The 16,080-nt window shown below is 35.3% G+C and overlaps 1 protein-coding gene and 1 long non-coding RNA gene across 7 annotated transcripts in view; one reads left to right on the top strand and one right to left on the bottom strand.

Annotated features, from left to right (window-relative positions):
* The window catches only part of SCN9A (sodium voltage-gated channel alpha subunit 9), a 166,829-nt gene that overhangs the window by 49,442 nt on the left and 101,307 nt on the right, over window positions 1–16,080 (bottom strand). The window contains exon 17 of the mRNA XM_019458336.2: window positions 11,538–12,014. Coding sequence (XP_019313881.2) covers window positions 11,538–12,014 — 477 coding nt within the window. The remainder of the gene's footprint in view (window positions 1–11,537; window positions 12,015–16,080) is intronic.
* The window catches only part of LOC109272374 (uncharacterized), a 117,519-nt gene that overhangs the window by 94,785 nt on the left and 6,654 nt on the right, over window positions 1–16,080 (top strand). For all 6 annotated transcript variants that reach the window (XR_008424231.1, XR_002082432.2, XR_002082433.2 and 3 more), the window contains one exon: window positions 15,294–15,416. This is a non-coding gene — a long non-coding RNA (uncharacterized LOC109272374). The remainder of the gene's footprint in view (window positions 1–15,293; window positions 15,417–16,080) is intronic.

Below are 16,080 nucleotides of genomic sequence, written 5' to 3'. Positions count from 1 at the left end.
TTACAGTAAACTCTTGACTCAAGGCAACTAAAACCCCAGCACTTTCTCAGAGAAAGGGTAAGAAATGGAAGTTTTCCTTTTCTAGTGTTCTTGATGACTACTAGAGAAAGTCTGTAGGCTTTTATTTATTTATTAATTTTTTTTATTTTTAATTTTTTTTCAACGTTTTTTATTTATTTTTGGGACAGAGAGAGACAGAGCATGAATGGGGGAGGGGCAGAGAGAGAGGGAGACACAGAATCGGAAACAGGCTCCAGGCTCCGAGCCATCAGCCCAGAGCCTGACGCGGGGCTCGAGCTCACGGACCGCGAGATCGTGACCTGGCTGAAGTCGGAGGCTTAACCGACTGCGCCACCCAGGCGCCCCAAGTCTGTAGGCTTTTAGAGAACAGCTGCTTGTTCAGCAGGAAATCCACTTAACAGTTCCATCACAGGGTCAACGTGGTGTATAGTATTAGATGATGGAGAAATAATGAGGTCAAATCTCAGGCACGTCCATGGAAATTCAAAATTAAGCAAATGATTTCACTGAGAATTCTTACTTTTTCGATAATCTTCTATCTAGAGCACTTCCTATTTAAAAACATGACAACTTATATGCCTAAAAGATAAGATCTTGCATATGAAAACAAACAAACAAACAAATTTTGGCCACATGAAAGATTGGACTGATTACTGGTGTCTCAGCCAGATCGTACAGGGTCATCTTGGTCTTTAAAAGGCAAGTGACGTTCACCAATATGGACTTGCCATGCAATCAACCAATGGTATTCTGTGCACTAACACAGAACTCCTATCTGCAGAGAATAGATATTTAAGTAGCTGGAATACAGTGGGTCAAGTGAGAAGGAAAAACTTAAAAACTTGAGGAACAAATATTTAAATATTTCTGCTACTGAGGCCTACTAGAAGTGGATAAATAAGGATTGGAACACAGGCAAACATTCTGGCAAAATGTGAGGTAAAAACGTAAACTCTAAGACTCAAGCTCATTATTCACTTACAATTAAAAGAAGAATAACAAACAAACAAAAAAACTACCAGTACATTTATGCTAGCCCCTTAAAACTACTCATAATGAGGAAGGAGAAGGAAAGACAAATTCCAGTGGACGGAACAGCTTTTTGAATACATGGATCTCTAATATTATGTAAAATAAAAATTGGTACAGAAAAAGCATATTTTTCCTAATGTTTATGTAGGCAGCTTCTGCCAAAGAAAAGCATTATATTTTGAGTCATTCTTCACAAATGAAATATCCAGAGTTTTTTTGGTTTCAGGACAATGACCATTCATTAATATGCACCTCATGTTTTCTAACAGTTTGGTAAAAAAAAAAGTAATAATAATTGAAGAATTAAACACACACACACACGCGCACACACACACACATTTCTGGAAACCATTTTCCGAAAAAGTATGTGTTTTACCTATACATACTATTGTATACGTATGCATCTTTATTTATGTTCTAGGCAGGGGGGAGATTTTCTACATTCTGAAATAAAATTGTTTTACAAGAGAATATTGCCTCTGCATCACCACCCATCTGAAATAGAAAAAAAAAAATATGTCTTTTACTTAGGAGTACCTTTAAAGCTAACTTCAAGTAAACTGGAACAATATTTGTTTGTTCTTTTAATTAGAAACTGCTAACATCATTATCCCTAGAGTGTATCATTTTCAAGATAAAGTTTTGCTTTCAACATTGCACAATGGAAAACAATAATAAAAACATCCCATCAATGACAGAGCAATTCAAAATATATACTAGATTATAAAAGAAAAAAGGCAAGATTCTTATTAACATGGATTTTTTTTCAGAAAAATATTTTCTAGAGTTTATTCAACAAGCTATACTAAAATAAGACAAAATATATCTGAGTGGTATTTTTTCTTTTATATTTGTTAGAAATATTATATAATGAAGTTCATATTAATCTGCTTCCAATATTATGAAAAGTGTTATATGTCTTATTGAAAGATTTAGTGTTCACTTACTATGTTCCATTTAAACCTCTTACCTTCCTGAGGCTATGCTGCCTGTTTCCTTATGAGATATATACAGTATAAGAAACATTCTCATCAGCGTATAATATTGCTTTTGGAATCAAATTAAGCATTTCAAGCACCTATAATTCATTCATTCATAGGCTTGGCCTATTAAATTTTAATTGATGCATTTTATATACAAACAAATAAAAATTAAATTAGTTACTGAATTGATCAAAGAAATAAAGCCCTAGTTATCACTGTGCTTAAAGTCATTTCAAAATATATTCAAAATTATCCTAGAAGCTGGGTACTGTGGCTCTGTCCTCAGCTTTCTAGATGTGTACTTAGAAAACAGCTTATTTGTAGGCATTTCAATTTCTGTAAATACAGGGCTAGTACTAGACTGTTCCTTTTCTGTTCTGAGATTTTTTTTTTATGCTTGAAGTATTTTCCCACAAAAATGGCTTATTAACAGAGTTTTGATTTACTAAATTTAAATGTGACTATTTTTTCCAGTTTTACTGAGATATAATTGACATATAATTTTGTGTAATTTTAAGGTGCACAATGTAATGATTTGATACATGTATATGTTGTGTATAAATATATATATATATATTTACCATATCCTTTATGCACATAATTACCATTTTGTTGCTGCCGTTGTTATGATGAGAACATACTCTCAAAGTTCTACTCTCATTGCAATAAATGTGACAATTTAATGTGACATAGATCAGATTAGATTAGGAAGGGAAGTTGCTAGAAGTTTTCAAATTAAATGTTGCTCCAGTGGTTTCTGTTACATTCTATATATTACCTTTATAAGCCATCCAATAAAAATCTATAGATCATTCACTTGAATCACCTAAGGACATGAGAGATATATATATCAAGGAAGTCATCAAGAGAATCACAAAAAATGATGGAATTGCCCCCGTGACATGCTATGATGTCAATTCATCTACAGAACAATTGTGTATGTTTCTACTTTCTTGCAATGGGTCAGGCAGAAACATTTAGTACTGAACAGCATGCATGACACTGAAAAAATATCATATATGTATGATTTTTTTTAGATAACCTGTGTAAAAGTGGTCACATATGTCTTTGCCTGGTTAAAAGCACAGAGCTGCATTCTTGATTGATCCAGTTTGTTTTTACCCCTGTGAGAAGTAAGAACGTTAAGTACTGAAGTTTAGAAATGGAGAAGGATGAAATAGTTTAGTCAACTGATTTAAAATGTTTAAAGTCACATACCTGTAAGTAAAAATTAGTTGTATGTTAGCAAATACATGCTATAAGCTCAATGCAAAGCAGTACATTTGAAATACAGCAATAAGACTGACTATTATTCAACACAGATTTAAAAACAATCAACTGGATAGTTATAAAGTTCTGTTATTTAGGAGATGAATTTAAATACTGTAATATGCTAAGGCAATCTTTTGGTCTGTTTGCTCTGTATAACAAGCATTTAAAAGTAAGTGATTCTCAATATTGGAGTGGGTGAGAGTAGGAGTGAGGAGTTTTTAAAAAGCATATTCTAAAATTAGCATTTCTTGATTTACTTGTAATTATCATATTAATTCAATTTTGACATTTCAAATAGCATTGAAGGAAAAAAATGTTTCCAAATTTATCAAAGTATAAAGAATAAGAAATACTGATTTAAATGTCAGACCAAAGTGTCATTGTTTTTAGACACAAACATATCCAATAAAGATGAAAGATTTTTCAAATAGTTTGAAACAAATCTTCAAAAAAGAAACGGGTAAGTAAAAGTCTACGAGTCTTTTGTTTTGTGTTTTAAGAATCTATGCAAAGGGGCGCGTGGGTGGCTCAGTTGGCTAACCTACTGACTCTTAGTTTTGGCTCAGGTCATGATCTCGTGGTTTGTGGAATCAAACCCCACCTAGGGCTCTATGCTGATGACTGCAGGGAGCCTGCTTGGGATTCTCCCTCTCTCTCTCTCTCACTCTCTTTCTCTCTCTCTGCCCCTCCCCCATTTGCACTCTCTCTCAAAATAAATAAAGTTAAAAAAAAAGAATCTATGCATAAAAACAGGATCAAATACCAGCTTAATTGCATAATTAAGGTATAATAGTATGATTATAATTATACATTTGTATAATTGTGATTAATCCCTAAATCTTGTCAAGTCAAATGCAGTTCTGGGAGAGGTTATTTTATTTTCTGAAACGCAGTAACAAGAAAATTTCTAAACTGCCTTTTTGGTGAAGGTAATACTGTTTGAAGAAAAAACTGTAAAAATCTAAAGAGAGACCAAATAACAACATAATTAAAACCAACATGTGGTAAAAGGACATAAAATATTTAACCTTGATGACTACAAATATTTAAACAATTTTTTTTTTACTAAATCGATAAAAGGAATGCATTTCATAACAAGTAAGCACATTTAAGTTTCTCCAAAGATAATGGCATTGAAAACTGAAGAGTGAATAGGTGAAGTGGTAGATGGATTAATGAGTGAATGAATCATATAAACAATATGAATGTCTGTTCCTCTGCCTGGGATTTCCTTCTCCATTGGAGCCACACAATGAAATGATCTCCATCCTTTAGGGTCTGGCTCAAGTGCCACCTTCTCTCGCATGCTGTCAACCTGATATAATCTCTTACTCAATGCATCCTCAATGGACTGGTTTATTATTCTGTTCCATTCTATGTTATGTTATTGAGGTAGACTATAACTGAATAAATCAGCATTAAGGAGGATGAGAAGCTAAATTTGGATCACTAATGCACAACATCACTATACCAGAAAAGTTGATCCTTAACTGCAACATTACAGAGCATAACAGAAAACAATTATATTCCTACTCACATCTTGCCTTTCTATCGTATGCAATATGGCATTTAAGCTCAGGGTTCAAATTTTAAAAAGACTCCCAGAATCATCGGTGACTAATAAATATCATTTCTTAATCTTTTAGCATTTTAGTTATCTGTGAATATAGATGAATGATATCCATTCTCCTGGTTGTCATAAGGAGGAAAGTTATAGAATGTATATGAAAGTGGCAAATATGTAAAATTTTTCCTTGGTCTCTTTGGTGCTTTCTTCTTTTGGGTTCACTACTCAAGTGTTGAGTTGATCACTTGTCCTCTTATTTTCTGTGGTCCCTGGAGTGTAGTGGATGTTGTGGTGCACTGCCCAAATCTCCCTCTCAGAGAGCCTCCTTTTTCCAGCTACCAGGAATGTTGGGGGCTGAAGGTTCACAGCTGAGTCCCTGCAAGGGAAGTGTCATGCAGAAGAGAGCTGCCTCACCCAAGGTTCCATCTCCTCCCCTGGGAAGGTGACTCATTGGTAGGAGGGTACAAAGGCCTGACTCTCTTGCTTCAATTGGGACTACTCTAAAGGGTTATCCTAGTACCTATAGGAGACAACCATAGGATCAGCACAGGCCTATGATGAAATTGCAGAGCATTTCAGTTTCTCTCTGTGCTCAATCATCTTGCTTCCCTCATTTCTTATAGGTGTTAGGTGTTGTTCCTGGTAACACTCCCCAGTAAATCTCTTACACACAGATTTCTCTCTCAGAGCTGGTATCCCAGAGAACCTGACTTCAGATTGACTCCCTGTATATTCTGTGGTTAACCTAAATTAACACATAAAATCTCAACCTGTCTACAACTCTGACTTCTCAAGACCTAAGTTTCCAAATACATACTGTTCAGCATCACTTGGCTATCTTGCAAGTAGCTCACAATTAAGATGCCCCCAAATTAAACTCTAAATCTATTCTACCTCCTAAATTTTCTCCTTCCCCTATATATATTTTTAATAGCACTGATATATATCCAGTCTTCTAAGATAAAACCTTTTGTCATGAGTCAGTTTGTATTTCCCAAAGGGGAATGTTGACGTCCTAGCTCCTGGTCCACTTGAATATGACCTTATTTAGAAATAAGGTCTTTGCAGATATAGCTAAGATGAGGTCATTAGTGTGGGCCCTAATCCAGTATAATCAGTGTCCTAGTAAGAAGAAGAGAAGACAGACACACAGGCAGAATACCATTTGATTACAGGGAATGTCAAAGATTAACAACCCATCATCAGAAGCTAGGAAAAAGCAAGGGAGAATGCTCCCTAGAGGCTTCAGAGAAAGTATGGCCATGCCCAGACTTCCATTTCAGACATTTAGAACTCTAAAGCTTTCAGAGAATAAACTTCTGTGCGTAAAGCCACAACGTTTGTGATACTTTATTACGGCAGCCACAGGAGACGGATACACCCTCTGCAACAGCTCATGACCCCTATATCCAGATCCTGAGCCCTTACATATTAACTCGCAAGTATCTTAGAGTTTATCCCCTTCTGCCACCATCATTCCCTTAGCTTGAGCCCCTATCCAATGTCCTTTGAAAAGCTGCAATAACTTCCCATCTTCTCATCTTCCTCTGGGGCTGGGCTTTACTACACTCCCCAAGGAAATTTTCTTTAGAAGAACAAGTTTGCTATGAACAAGGTATAATAAAAGACCCTAAAGTTTTCTCTTTCTGTTAGATAAAAAGAAATGTATTTTACTCTCTTGTCATGGTACATCAGGCTGTTCACTACCTGGCTCCAGTCTACCTCCTAGTAGGCAACCTCCTACTTCCCACCAGGTTCCCTTCATACGTATGTAATGGGCCTTTTTACATCTGGGTCTTCCACATACACTGGGCTCTTTACCTCCATTGGAACAAACTCCCATCTGATCTGTAGAAAGAATTTTTATTTTCAACATAAAACCCCCCTCAAATGCCATTTCCTCTGTGAAGTATCCCAATTTATTTTTAAGGTTGGTTACACTCTCCTCTCTCCCGTCTGAATATTTTGTCCTAAAACTAAATTGTGTATTCATTCTCTTTTTGTATGTTTAATTATAATTTCTGTTTCTATATGTGTTTCTTCTCAAGGGCAGAAGCCTTGCTTTACTCTTTATCACTTAAGACAGTGCCACAGAGAAAGACCTTCAGCCTACATTTACTGAACGAATGAGTGCGTTAATGATGTGTCTTCCTCATGTCTAGCATGGATATGGTAACTGGAAGATGCTCAGTAAATGTGAATTGAACAAATGAATAGCAATGGTTTACAGAAAATGTTCTCTAATGTATTCCTGTGCAATTTCTCCCCTAATGATTAAAGTTAATGAGGGGTTTATTTGGACTTTAGTTCCTTATGGAACATGAAATTTTGCATAAGTGTGTTTGCAGTGTTTTAAGGTGACACTCTCCTGAAGGAGGGAAGTTTGATTATGTGAAATTTGAATATTTCATTGACCTCCAAGGACCTCAGCTAGTTCCTTCAAGACTTTGATATAATGTTTCAAAACTCTAAAGAACTATTAAGTAAAGCAAAGTATCTGCCTTTGGCTTAAGGAGGCATGAATAGGGCATCTTTCTCTGAGGAGATGTTTACACAGAATGTTTCCTCTCTGCTGAGTACACAATACAAGCACATTCACTTAAGCAGCCTAAATAAGTAGATACATTTGTCAAAAGAGCAGTAAAGAAGTATTTGGGGATTAGATTCACAATAAATAAAGGGGCATCTCTGAAAGCTGTAAGAGTCTGTACTACTGTAAAATCATATGAGGCTGTTATTGTTTTTAAATATTTTGAGAAATAAATTTGGATTAACTTAATATTTTCCTCTGAAATTTGCATACACTTCCAAAGTCCATGTTACAATTCTATAAGCTGCTTCTTTTTTCATCTTTGAAGCAGAGAAGGAAGTAATCGATAGTGATAGAAAACAAAGAGAATGACTCTAATCATCTAAGAAAGAGCTCTCCATTAAAAAAATAATTATTAATTTAGTGTTTTAGAGTTTTAAACATTGAGATTTGGCACAATTAAAAAAAAAACTACACTTAAGAATTTAGTTAAGCCAGATGCCAATCACATTAATTGCAGGATGCGTGAAGTAATTTTTTTTTCCCCTTCAGCAACTCTTAGCACAGTGCCTGGAGCATAGTAGATCTCAACAAATATTTACTGAATGATTGGGTGCATTTCATGCTTCGTTTGAGGCACATAATAAGGAAGCACTTCATTGCTAATGATAAAAATCTGTGCAGTGTGTTATTAATGTTTCCTGTGTGCTTAGAGGGCTGCAGTGTGCCTCAGGAGGAGGCTGATTTTGAGAGGGGCCATCAGTTCAATGGCTGCATTCTGAGAAGCAGCAACAAGTCCCATGGGCCCATGGGAGATGACAGTGTGTCTTTCTCAATTCTGAGATAAACTCTATCTTCAGAGAAATGCTGCTGTTCTGTTGCCAATTATTTCCTCAGAACTGTTTAAGTTATTTTACTCAACACTTTATTTAAACTCATCTCTTTGGTCATCCTTTAGGAAGGTATTTTATTATAAAATGTTTTTACTTCATTCTGGAGTGTACTATCAGGACAAGGACACTTGCCTGTCTGAGAGCTGATATTAGTAGGAGATGGAAAAGTGTCCATCAAGTGCAAAGGGAAAATAGGATGCTAGGCCCTAAAAGAGAAGTTTTATGCTTGTTTGTTTGTTTGTTTGTTTTTTGTTTTGTTTTGTTGACGAAGAGGGGGGGGAAAAGGAGAGGTGTCCAAGGTCAAAGATGTTTCTCTCTGTTCAAAATGCAGATTATTCAACAGGCAAAGGGGGAAATATCCCCAGTCCGTGAATAAAGATAAAGATATCTCAGAAATCTGGCTCAAAACAAGCTAGGGATGAATTTAGGTTCATAGCCCACACCAACTCAATCCATCATGGTGGCCACTGGGAACACCACTGATAAGGATTCTGAAGTGGCTTTCAGACTTAGGCAGAGAGAGTTCAAAGGATATGCCTGCAAACCGGCATGTGGAACAAGCTCCCCGCATCTTTTACACAATAAAATTGTGAACCATTGATCTACATAATACTACCTCTCTTGAACTGAACCTGCAGCAAATAGCTACTTACAGTCTATATGTGACCACTCGATTCCATATCATAATAACTGTTAATCAGGCACTTACTTTCCAGCAGACATGCACCTAATTATTTACGTACACCATTTACTCTTCATTACAATTCTCTTTTTCATATAAAGAAACTAATTTTTTTTTGTAAATTACTGAAGACCATAGAGTTAGTAAATATCACAGCTAGAATTTAAGGCAAGTAGTCTATCTGCAGAGGTTGTATTCTTAAACATATCTATCACAAAGTAGTGCTTAAGACTTAACTGACCTAAAGGTATTGAATCAAGTTATTACTTTCTGTTGGGTAATCAAGATTTATCCTTGGGGCAAGGTTCATCAAGAACATGGCAATCAGTATTTCAAGAATATCTTAGGCATGAAAAAATTAGAAAGTTGCAAAGGAGAGAATAAGCAGTTCACAAATATGGGAACTGAAGTGGAAGCTGAAGATTAGGGGAATTATAGCAGGGAGGTTAGCATGGAAGAGTAAAGAGGCACTTTCAATAAAGAAAATATGCTTTTTTTTTTAGTGGTCCAAGTATAAAAACAAAAACAAAACCAAGTCATAATGATAAACATTTAAATCTCAAGCACCTGGAAAGAAAGACTCCAGACACAGGGTTTCCCAGGTCACAACAACTTAATACTACCTCTAAGTTACCTAACAGATTTCCTATATATCTTGAACTTCTGTTATTTCTCAAGTCCAGTATATTAAAGTGGGTTTGAATGTACTCATGCTGTGAGATATGTCATGGAAAACTGTTCATGAAAAAGGGCAAAATTTTCAAGTCCACAACTTTAAATCTGTACTTTTAGATGATAATAATGGGGATTAATTCAACAATAAACACAATGGCTTACATTGTTTTAGGGCTTACCAACTATTTCATATCTATGGTTTTTCAACTCTGATCTTCACTAGCAGAAACATGAGTAATTGAATTAGTTTCCCTTTCCACATGAGACCAAGCTCAGACCACTGTTCCTGAAAAGGGGTATGTGGAATCTGATCTTCCACCTTTAAGTTGAAATAACATCAACTTAAATTTGGAGATTTTGGATATAGTACTTCTTCCACGTAAAGGTTTTAAAAATAAAAAAATAAAAATCCTATCCTTCTTTTGTCATCTTGGAAAGAATTTCTTTGGATACTTAGAAACACATACTCTTAATTTATATACTTATGTATTCACTTAGTATTGAGGATTTACTCTGTACCAACCACTGGTCATATGGCCAGGAGACAGATAGATAAGCATGCGAATGCACACACACACACACACACACACACACACACACACACACACACACACTGGTATGTATCTTTATTCCAAAATCCACTAGCAATTCATGGAGGGCAGGTCTTTCTTATTATAGGGTTAAGTGGATAGAAAGCATTTGATAAATGCCTTTCGAATACTTTCAAAAGTGACCTAAAGAAAGGAATAATATTTTTAGGTGATATCTTGAAACTTTAAAGAGATGCCATAAAAATATTTTGTCGTAAGACTCACTTACGGTTATTATATTCCATATTAATAAAATATAGTTCAATGAATAAAAACAGTAAACACTATCACTTTAAATGTTTGTGACCAGGTGTGGAGAAGGAGGATATAAAAACATTTTGATAAAAGGTTCCTGTTTTCAATGAGTCTATAGCACCATTTAATGAATACAATAATTTGTCCAAAAAATTAAAATATAAAGCTAAATAACAAATCCAGGAAAAGTCATAAAATTGTGCAGGGTTAAAATGAGTACAGCTCCTATCTCTCTGGAGAGAAATTAGGAAAGATGCAATAGCTACCCTTTTGATCACTCTGAGTACTGTTCTAAACATTTTACCTGTTAATTCTTGTAACCCTCACGCAATCCTGTGATGTAAGGACTAATAAATTTACCCATGAGGAATGTCTTAAAGATGCGCATAGGATTTTGACCAAGGAAGGAAATCCCAAGCAAAGTCAAGCACGATGCCAAGTGTTTGTGGTCCAGCAGGAGACCAAGCAAGCAGTAGGTGACACAGCTGGTCAGCTGGTGGGGGCCATGGTGTGAAGACTTTACCGTCTATAATTCAGGAGACTTGGGAGACAAAGGATACTTCAAAGGAGTGACATGATTGGGATTGAACCTGAATAAAATCAATCAAACAAGTGAACTCGAGTAGATGGAAAATGGAGGCAGAGACACCAGCTGGGACTCTGCTTGGTACGGTTTAGGCAGGAAGTAGTGAGTGAGAAGGCAAAGGTGATGAAGAGGAGTGGTGGCTTCAACAGATACAGTGGAAGGAGACTGTATATGACTTCACAACTGATAACAAAAGGGGATGAAGGAAGGGAAGACTGAAAGGTACCCAGCACTTTCAAATCTAGCCCAGTAGGATTGAATCACTTATGAAGAACTAGTAAGTACAACCGTTCAGAGGAACCTTTAGGAACCCATTATGTGAACTCACAAACAAAAGAAACTATCCATCAGTTTGCAATATTGGAAAGAACTTATCACAGCAAAAATCTGAAATTTCAGTTCATTGCACACTACTTATTCATATGAAACTACGCGCATAAAACAATCTTACCCCTTTGCTGTATTCACTATCTGAATCACTGCTGAGTTCCTCAGTATTCATATTTTCCAAATCAGATTCCCCAGGTGCAATCGGCACTGTCACTGTGAGGTTGGGGTTATGAATAAATGATTGACAATCACTTTCTTCCATTAAGTATTTGTCCACACTGCTTCCCAAACCACTGATTTTATCTTTTTCTTTGTGGAAATTGTGATCTTTGCTCATTTCGGCAAGCGTGCGGTTAGAGATATAGTTTTCTTTCTTACTATTCAGATCTTCTGCTCTTCCTGGGTCTTTGGGAATCTTTGGCTTTTTGGAGAATGCTTTTAGAATAAAGTCACGTAAGGTTTGTTTCACATAATTTACTCCCTTCCTAATTCTGGCAACTGCAATCTGGAGGTTATTTGCATCGGTGTCTTCTTCAATTGCTGTAAGATTGTCTGAGCTAAATGAGCTCAATAATAAAGCCAGAAATAGGTTGAGGACCTATATCAAGAGAAATAGGGAGACAGGAAATGAAAAAGAAAATAAGCACACTTTTCTGAAATACAGGCCAAAATCCAAACCAGCATTAAAGATTTCTGTACTTCTTCACACATAGGTAAGAGCATGTGATGGGGCAGAGGACAGGCCGGATTCCTCATCACTCTCTCTGGAACCTAGCTCCTGTGAACTCTGGAGAGCAGAGGTCAGCCACACCCATGAAGGACTTAGCCTGAGGAGCAAAGAGAATATTCCCTCCTCATTATCATTATGTCATTCTTACATTCATTTCTGCAGCAGGAGTCCCTTGGCCAAATTCCCTTTTATGGGCCTAAAAAGCCTTCCTAACATTTACTATAGTTAATATTTATTACCTGTGAGAAAAAACTAGAACAAGAAAATTGTGATTAGTGTTTATTGTGCTGAAGTAACCTAGGCCAAGCTCGATGTTCACTTTTCCCAGAAGTTAAATGTCAGTTTGTTGCAACAAATGGAACATAGAACACTTGCAAACCTCCTGTAATAAAATATTCTGTCCAAGAATTGTGCCAGCTTGCAACTTAATGAGGCTTTTAAAGCATAGAAAAGGGCCTGCCTACTGAACCCAATTCAAATGAGATAATGGCATTATGATTGAGTGGCTTTATGCCAATCATCTAGCCCTGGAAGAGATAATAAAAGAGGTCAGGACAACTCCTAGCCTTGAAGAAAAGTCCTGTTTGTGTGCAAAACCACTTGTTTTTCCTCCCTGAGGTAGGGGTCCAGGTGAACTCAACATTGTGAAAAGAAAAAAAAATTCTCATGGAGGGTTGAAAGTTATATTTAAATGAAAACATTATATTTAAGTGTTGTTTTATGTAGGAAACAAAAAGGTAATTGAAACACCCTTTCACTAAATACTAAATACCCTTTCACATAAATACACTATGAAGTGTCTTCATAGACAAAAACATCTACCTCACTAAATAATCAAATTTAGGTCAATCTGAGGAGAAGGGACTCACACCCTCACACCTGAATTTGGTCTCATCTAAAACAGTTTTTCAGAGACGTAAGCAGAAGAGCACAGGTTAAAAATGTCTATGTTAATATGTTTGATTTAAGAGAAGAGTCCAAGGGGGAGCAAAAAGAGAAAATCACAGAAAACAACTGTGATGAATCACTGAGGAATTCTGAAGTAGTTTACTTTCATTTTGGTCTTTATTGTCAATGAGAAAATGTATTTCATTATGAGATAACATGTTGTGTGTGTGTATATTTTAACAGGAATGTCGATGAGAAGCCAAGGGTTCATTCTACTACTTTAGCCTCCCTAATCAATGCAAGTGTTAACAATTTTTCTCTTTCTTCCTTTCAAATTTGTAATTAACTTTATTTTTTTCCACATTTATTGAGATGTAATTGATGTATAAAATTGTGTAAGTTTAAAGTGTACAATGTGTTGATTCGATATACTTATATATTGCAAAATGATTACCACAATCGTGCTAAGGAACAACCCCATCATGTCAAATAATTACCTTTTGTGTGTGTGTGGTAAGGACATTTAAGATCTATTCTCTTAGCAACTTTCAAGTATATAATATGGTAATGTTACCAATTACCATGATGTAAATTAGATCCCTAGAATTTATTTATCTTATAGCTAGAACTTTGAACTTTGGTCACCATTTCCCATGTTCCCCACTCCCTGGCCTCTGGTAACCACATTCTAGTCTCTGTTTTTATGAGTTTCACTTTTATAAGATTCCACATATTTCAAGAATATGCTTCATCACATCTTCATAAGGATAATAACAATAATTTTTATTCCATCAAAAATCATAACAAGACTCCACTATTTTGTTAAAATCTACCAGGTATCTTAAATAACAATAAAGTCCATTTTATATCACATATCCATTATCATATTAAGCAGAGAAAGAAATATTAATAAATGTATATTTGATTCAACATTATCTGATTAATGTTCTTTGCCAGTTTCCTGATATAGACTTGAGATTACTAAAATCTACTTTTCTGAACTACCCTCTAAAACTTACGGTTTTTAACCATTTTAATTAATTGGTAGTAAAATGACTTAAGGCATAAGTGAGAAAAAAAAAGTGAGAGATCTGTTTAGCATATAACTCTAATATGCAGAGGACTATATCAGAAATATAAATTTATGTGTCTTTCTTTTTAGATTCTAATTGTACATCAATGGTAATTCCTTATCCAAGAGTCGGTTGTTTATTTTGTGAGTTACACTTCTCTTATCTCTCATTATCACTAGCAAATAATGAACAGATATCAACATGAGGCAGTCATTACCAATTCTATATGGATTAAACATTCACCAAGATACCCCATCTATTTTTAACTATAAATTCATATTGCTTTTCAAAGTGTATCATTACACTCACACCTGTGTTCAAGCTTTAATATCGTATTATGTATTATTCAAAGACCCATTTCAAAATTCTTCTTCGAGTCACTATTTAGAACTGCTCTCCTTTTCTTCCAAGTGTCAAGAGCATTTTATTTTTGCCCCACTGCTAGCACTTACCACCTCTTCCTTACCTGATAATTTGGTGTACCACTTTTCTATGTCCATAGAATGCAAGTACCTTGAAGAGAGGGACTAACTCATAGGTATGTATTTTTAATCATCCTGCAATACCCAAATATATTTCCTTTCACAGAGAAAGTACTAAAAATATTGAATGAATAAGTTGAGAGAGCCCAAGGAATCCCCCTTACTTCATACATGCCTGAGCGAGTACTAAATATTTAAATTAGTTGTGATCAGTGGCTTTGGTGTGGTATGTTTTGACCTCCTGTATCTTATAAAGAGCTACATTTCAATATTTTTATGTCAACATTTTATAAGAAGTATATGAACAAGTCACATTAAAGGAGCTTATAATACAAATGTTAAATTCAGAAGAAGAACCAAAGAGAGAATATTTTATTTCATATTGGGAATTATAAACCGACATAAAACTAGGAAATTTATTACTACAACTGGAGGATGATTAATAATTACAGAATTCGAACTCATGGTGTCTATATGTTGTGCAGATCTAGAATTTGTATTGCATAATTTACTATGTATATGTCTAGCCATTTAATGGCACAAAACAATACCATTTAGGATGTGATTTGATAAATGTAGGTTTCTGTCCTAGACTCTGAATTACTTTTGATATGGGGGATTCAAGGACAAAAAAAAATTAGTAACTTATTTTCAAGCCAGTGGGAAGTGTAAGTACTAACCATATAGTTGTTACCATACCCTAGCTCCTGAGATACCTAATCCAGAGTCTGATGCCAAGCTGACAGACTAAACCAAGTCAACATGGTGGCTTTGAAAATTGAAGTCAGTGAGTCATGAAGAACATCTTATCCCAATTTTCTCCTTTGGTAAGCTTGAAAATTTTCACCAATAAGTAGGTAGAAAGGAACAAACAAACAAAGAGTACAAGCCAAGAAAACACTAATGGAGACATGGAAGATCAATTGTTAAAGGGATATTATAGAGCAGTGGTGGGCAAATTTCTTCTGTAAAGAGCCAGATTAAAAAACATATATATTTTGGCCTTTGTAGGACATAGAATCTCTAGGACAGCTATTCAACACTGCCACTGCAGAGTAAAACAGACATAGACAATATGTAAATGAATAAGCATGTCTGTGTTGTAATAAAATTTTTCTTACAGAGTCTGAAATTTAAATTTCATATCATTTCTATGTGCCACGAAATATTATTCTTCCTTTTATTTTAACCACTGAAAAAATGTAAAAAAAAAAGAAAGAAAAAAAACCCCCAACATTCCCAAGCTTACAAGGCCATACAAAAACAGGTAGTACGCTGGATTTGACCCATGAGCCATAGTTTCCTGAACTTTGCTGTAGATCAGGAAACTATGTCTTATTATGTCTGACTATATTTGACTGTAGTGCAATGGGACCAGTCCTTTCAATTGCCTTGTTCTGTTACAGCTTCATTTTTATTACTGTTAATTCAATCATATTCTGTTTACTAGTATGATTTGATATTTGAAAGGACTTTTAAGAGACATGAAAA

The sequence above is a fragment of the Panthera pardus genome, unplaced genomic scaffold (assembly GCF_024362965.1).
Source record: "Panthera pardus isolate Hobbes unplaced genomic scaffold, ASM2436296v1 HiC_scaffold_10, whole genome shotgun sequence".
NCBI lineage: Eukaryota > Metazoa > Chordata > Mammalia > Carnivora > Felidae > Panthera > Panthera pardus.
The sequence above is the reverse complement of the archived record's forward strand: the minus strand, read 5'-3'. Positions and strand labels throughout refer to the sequence as shown.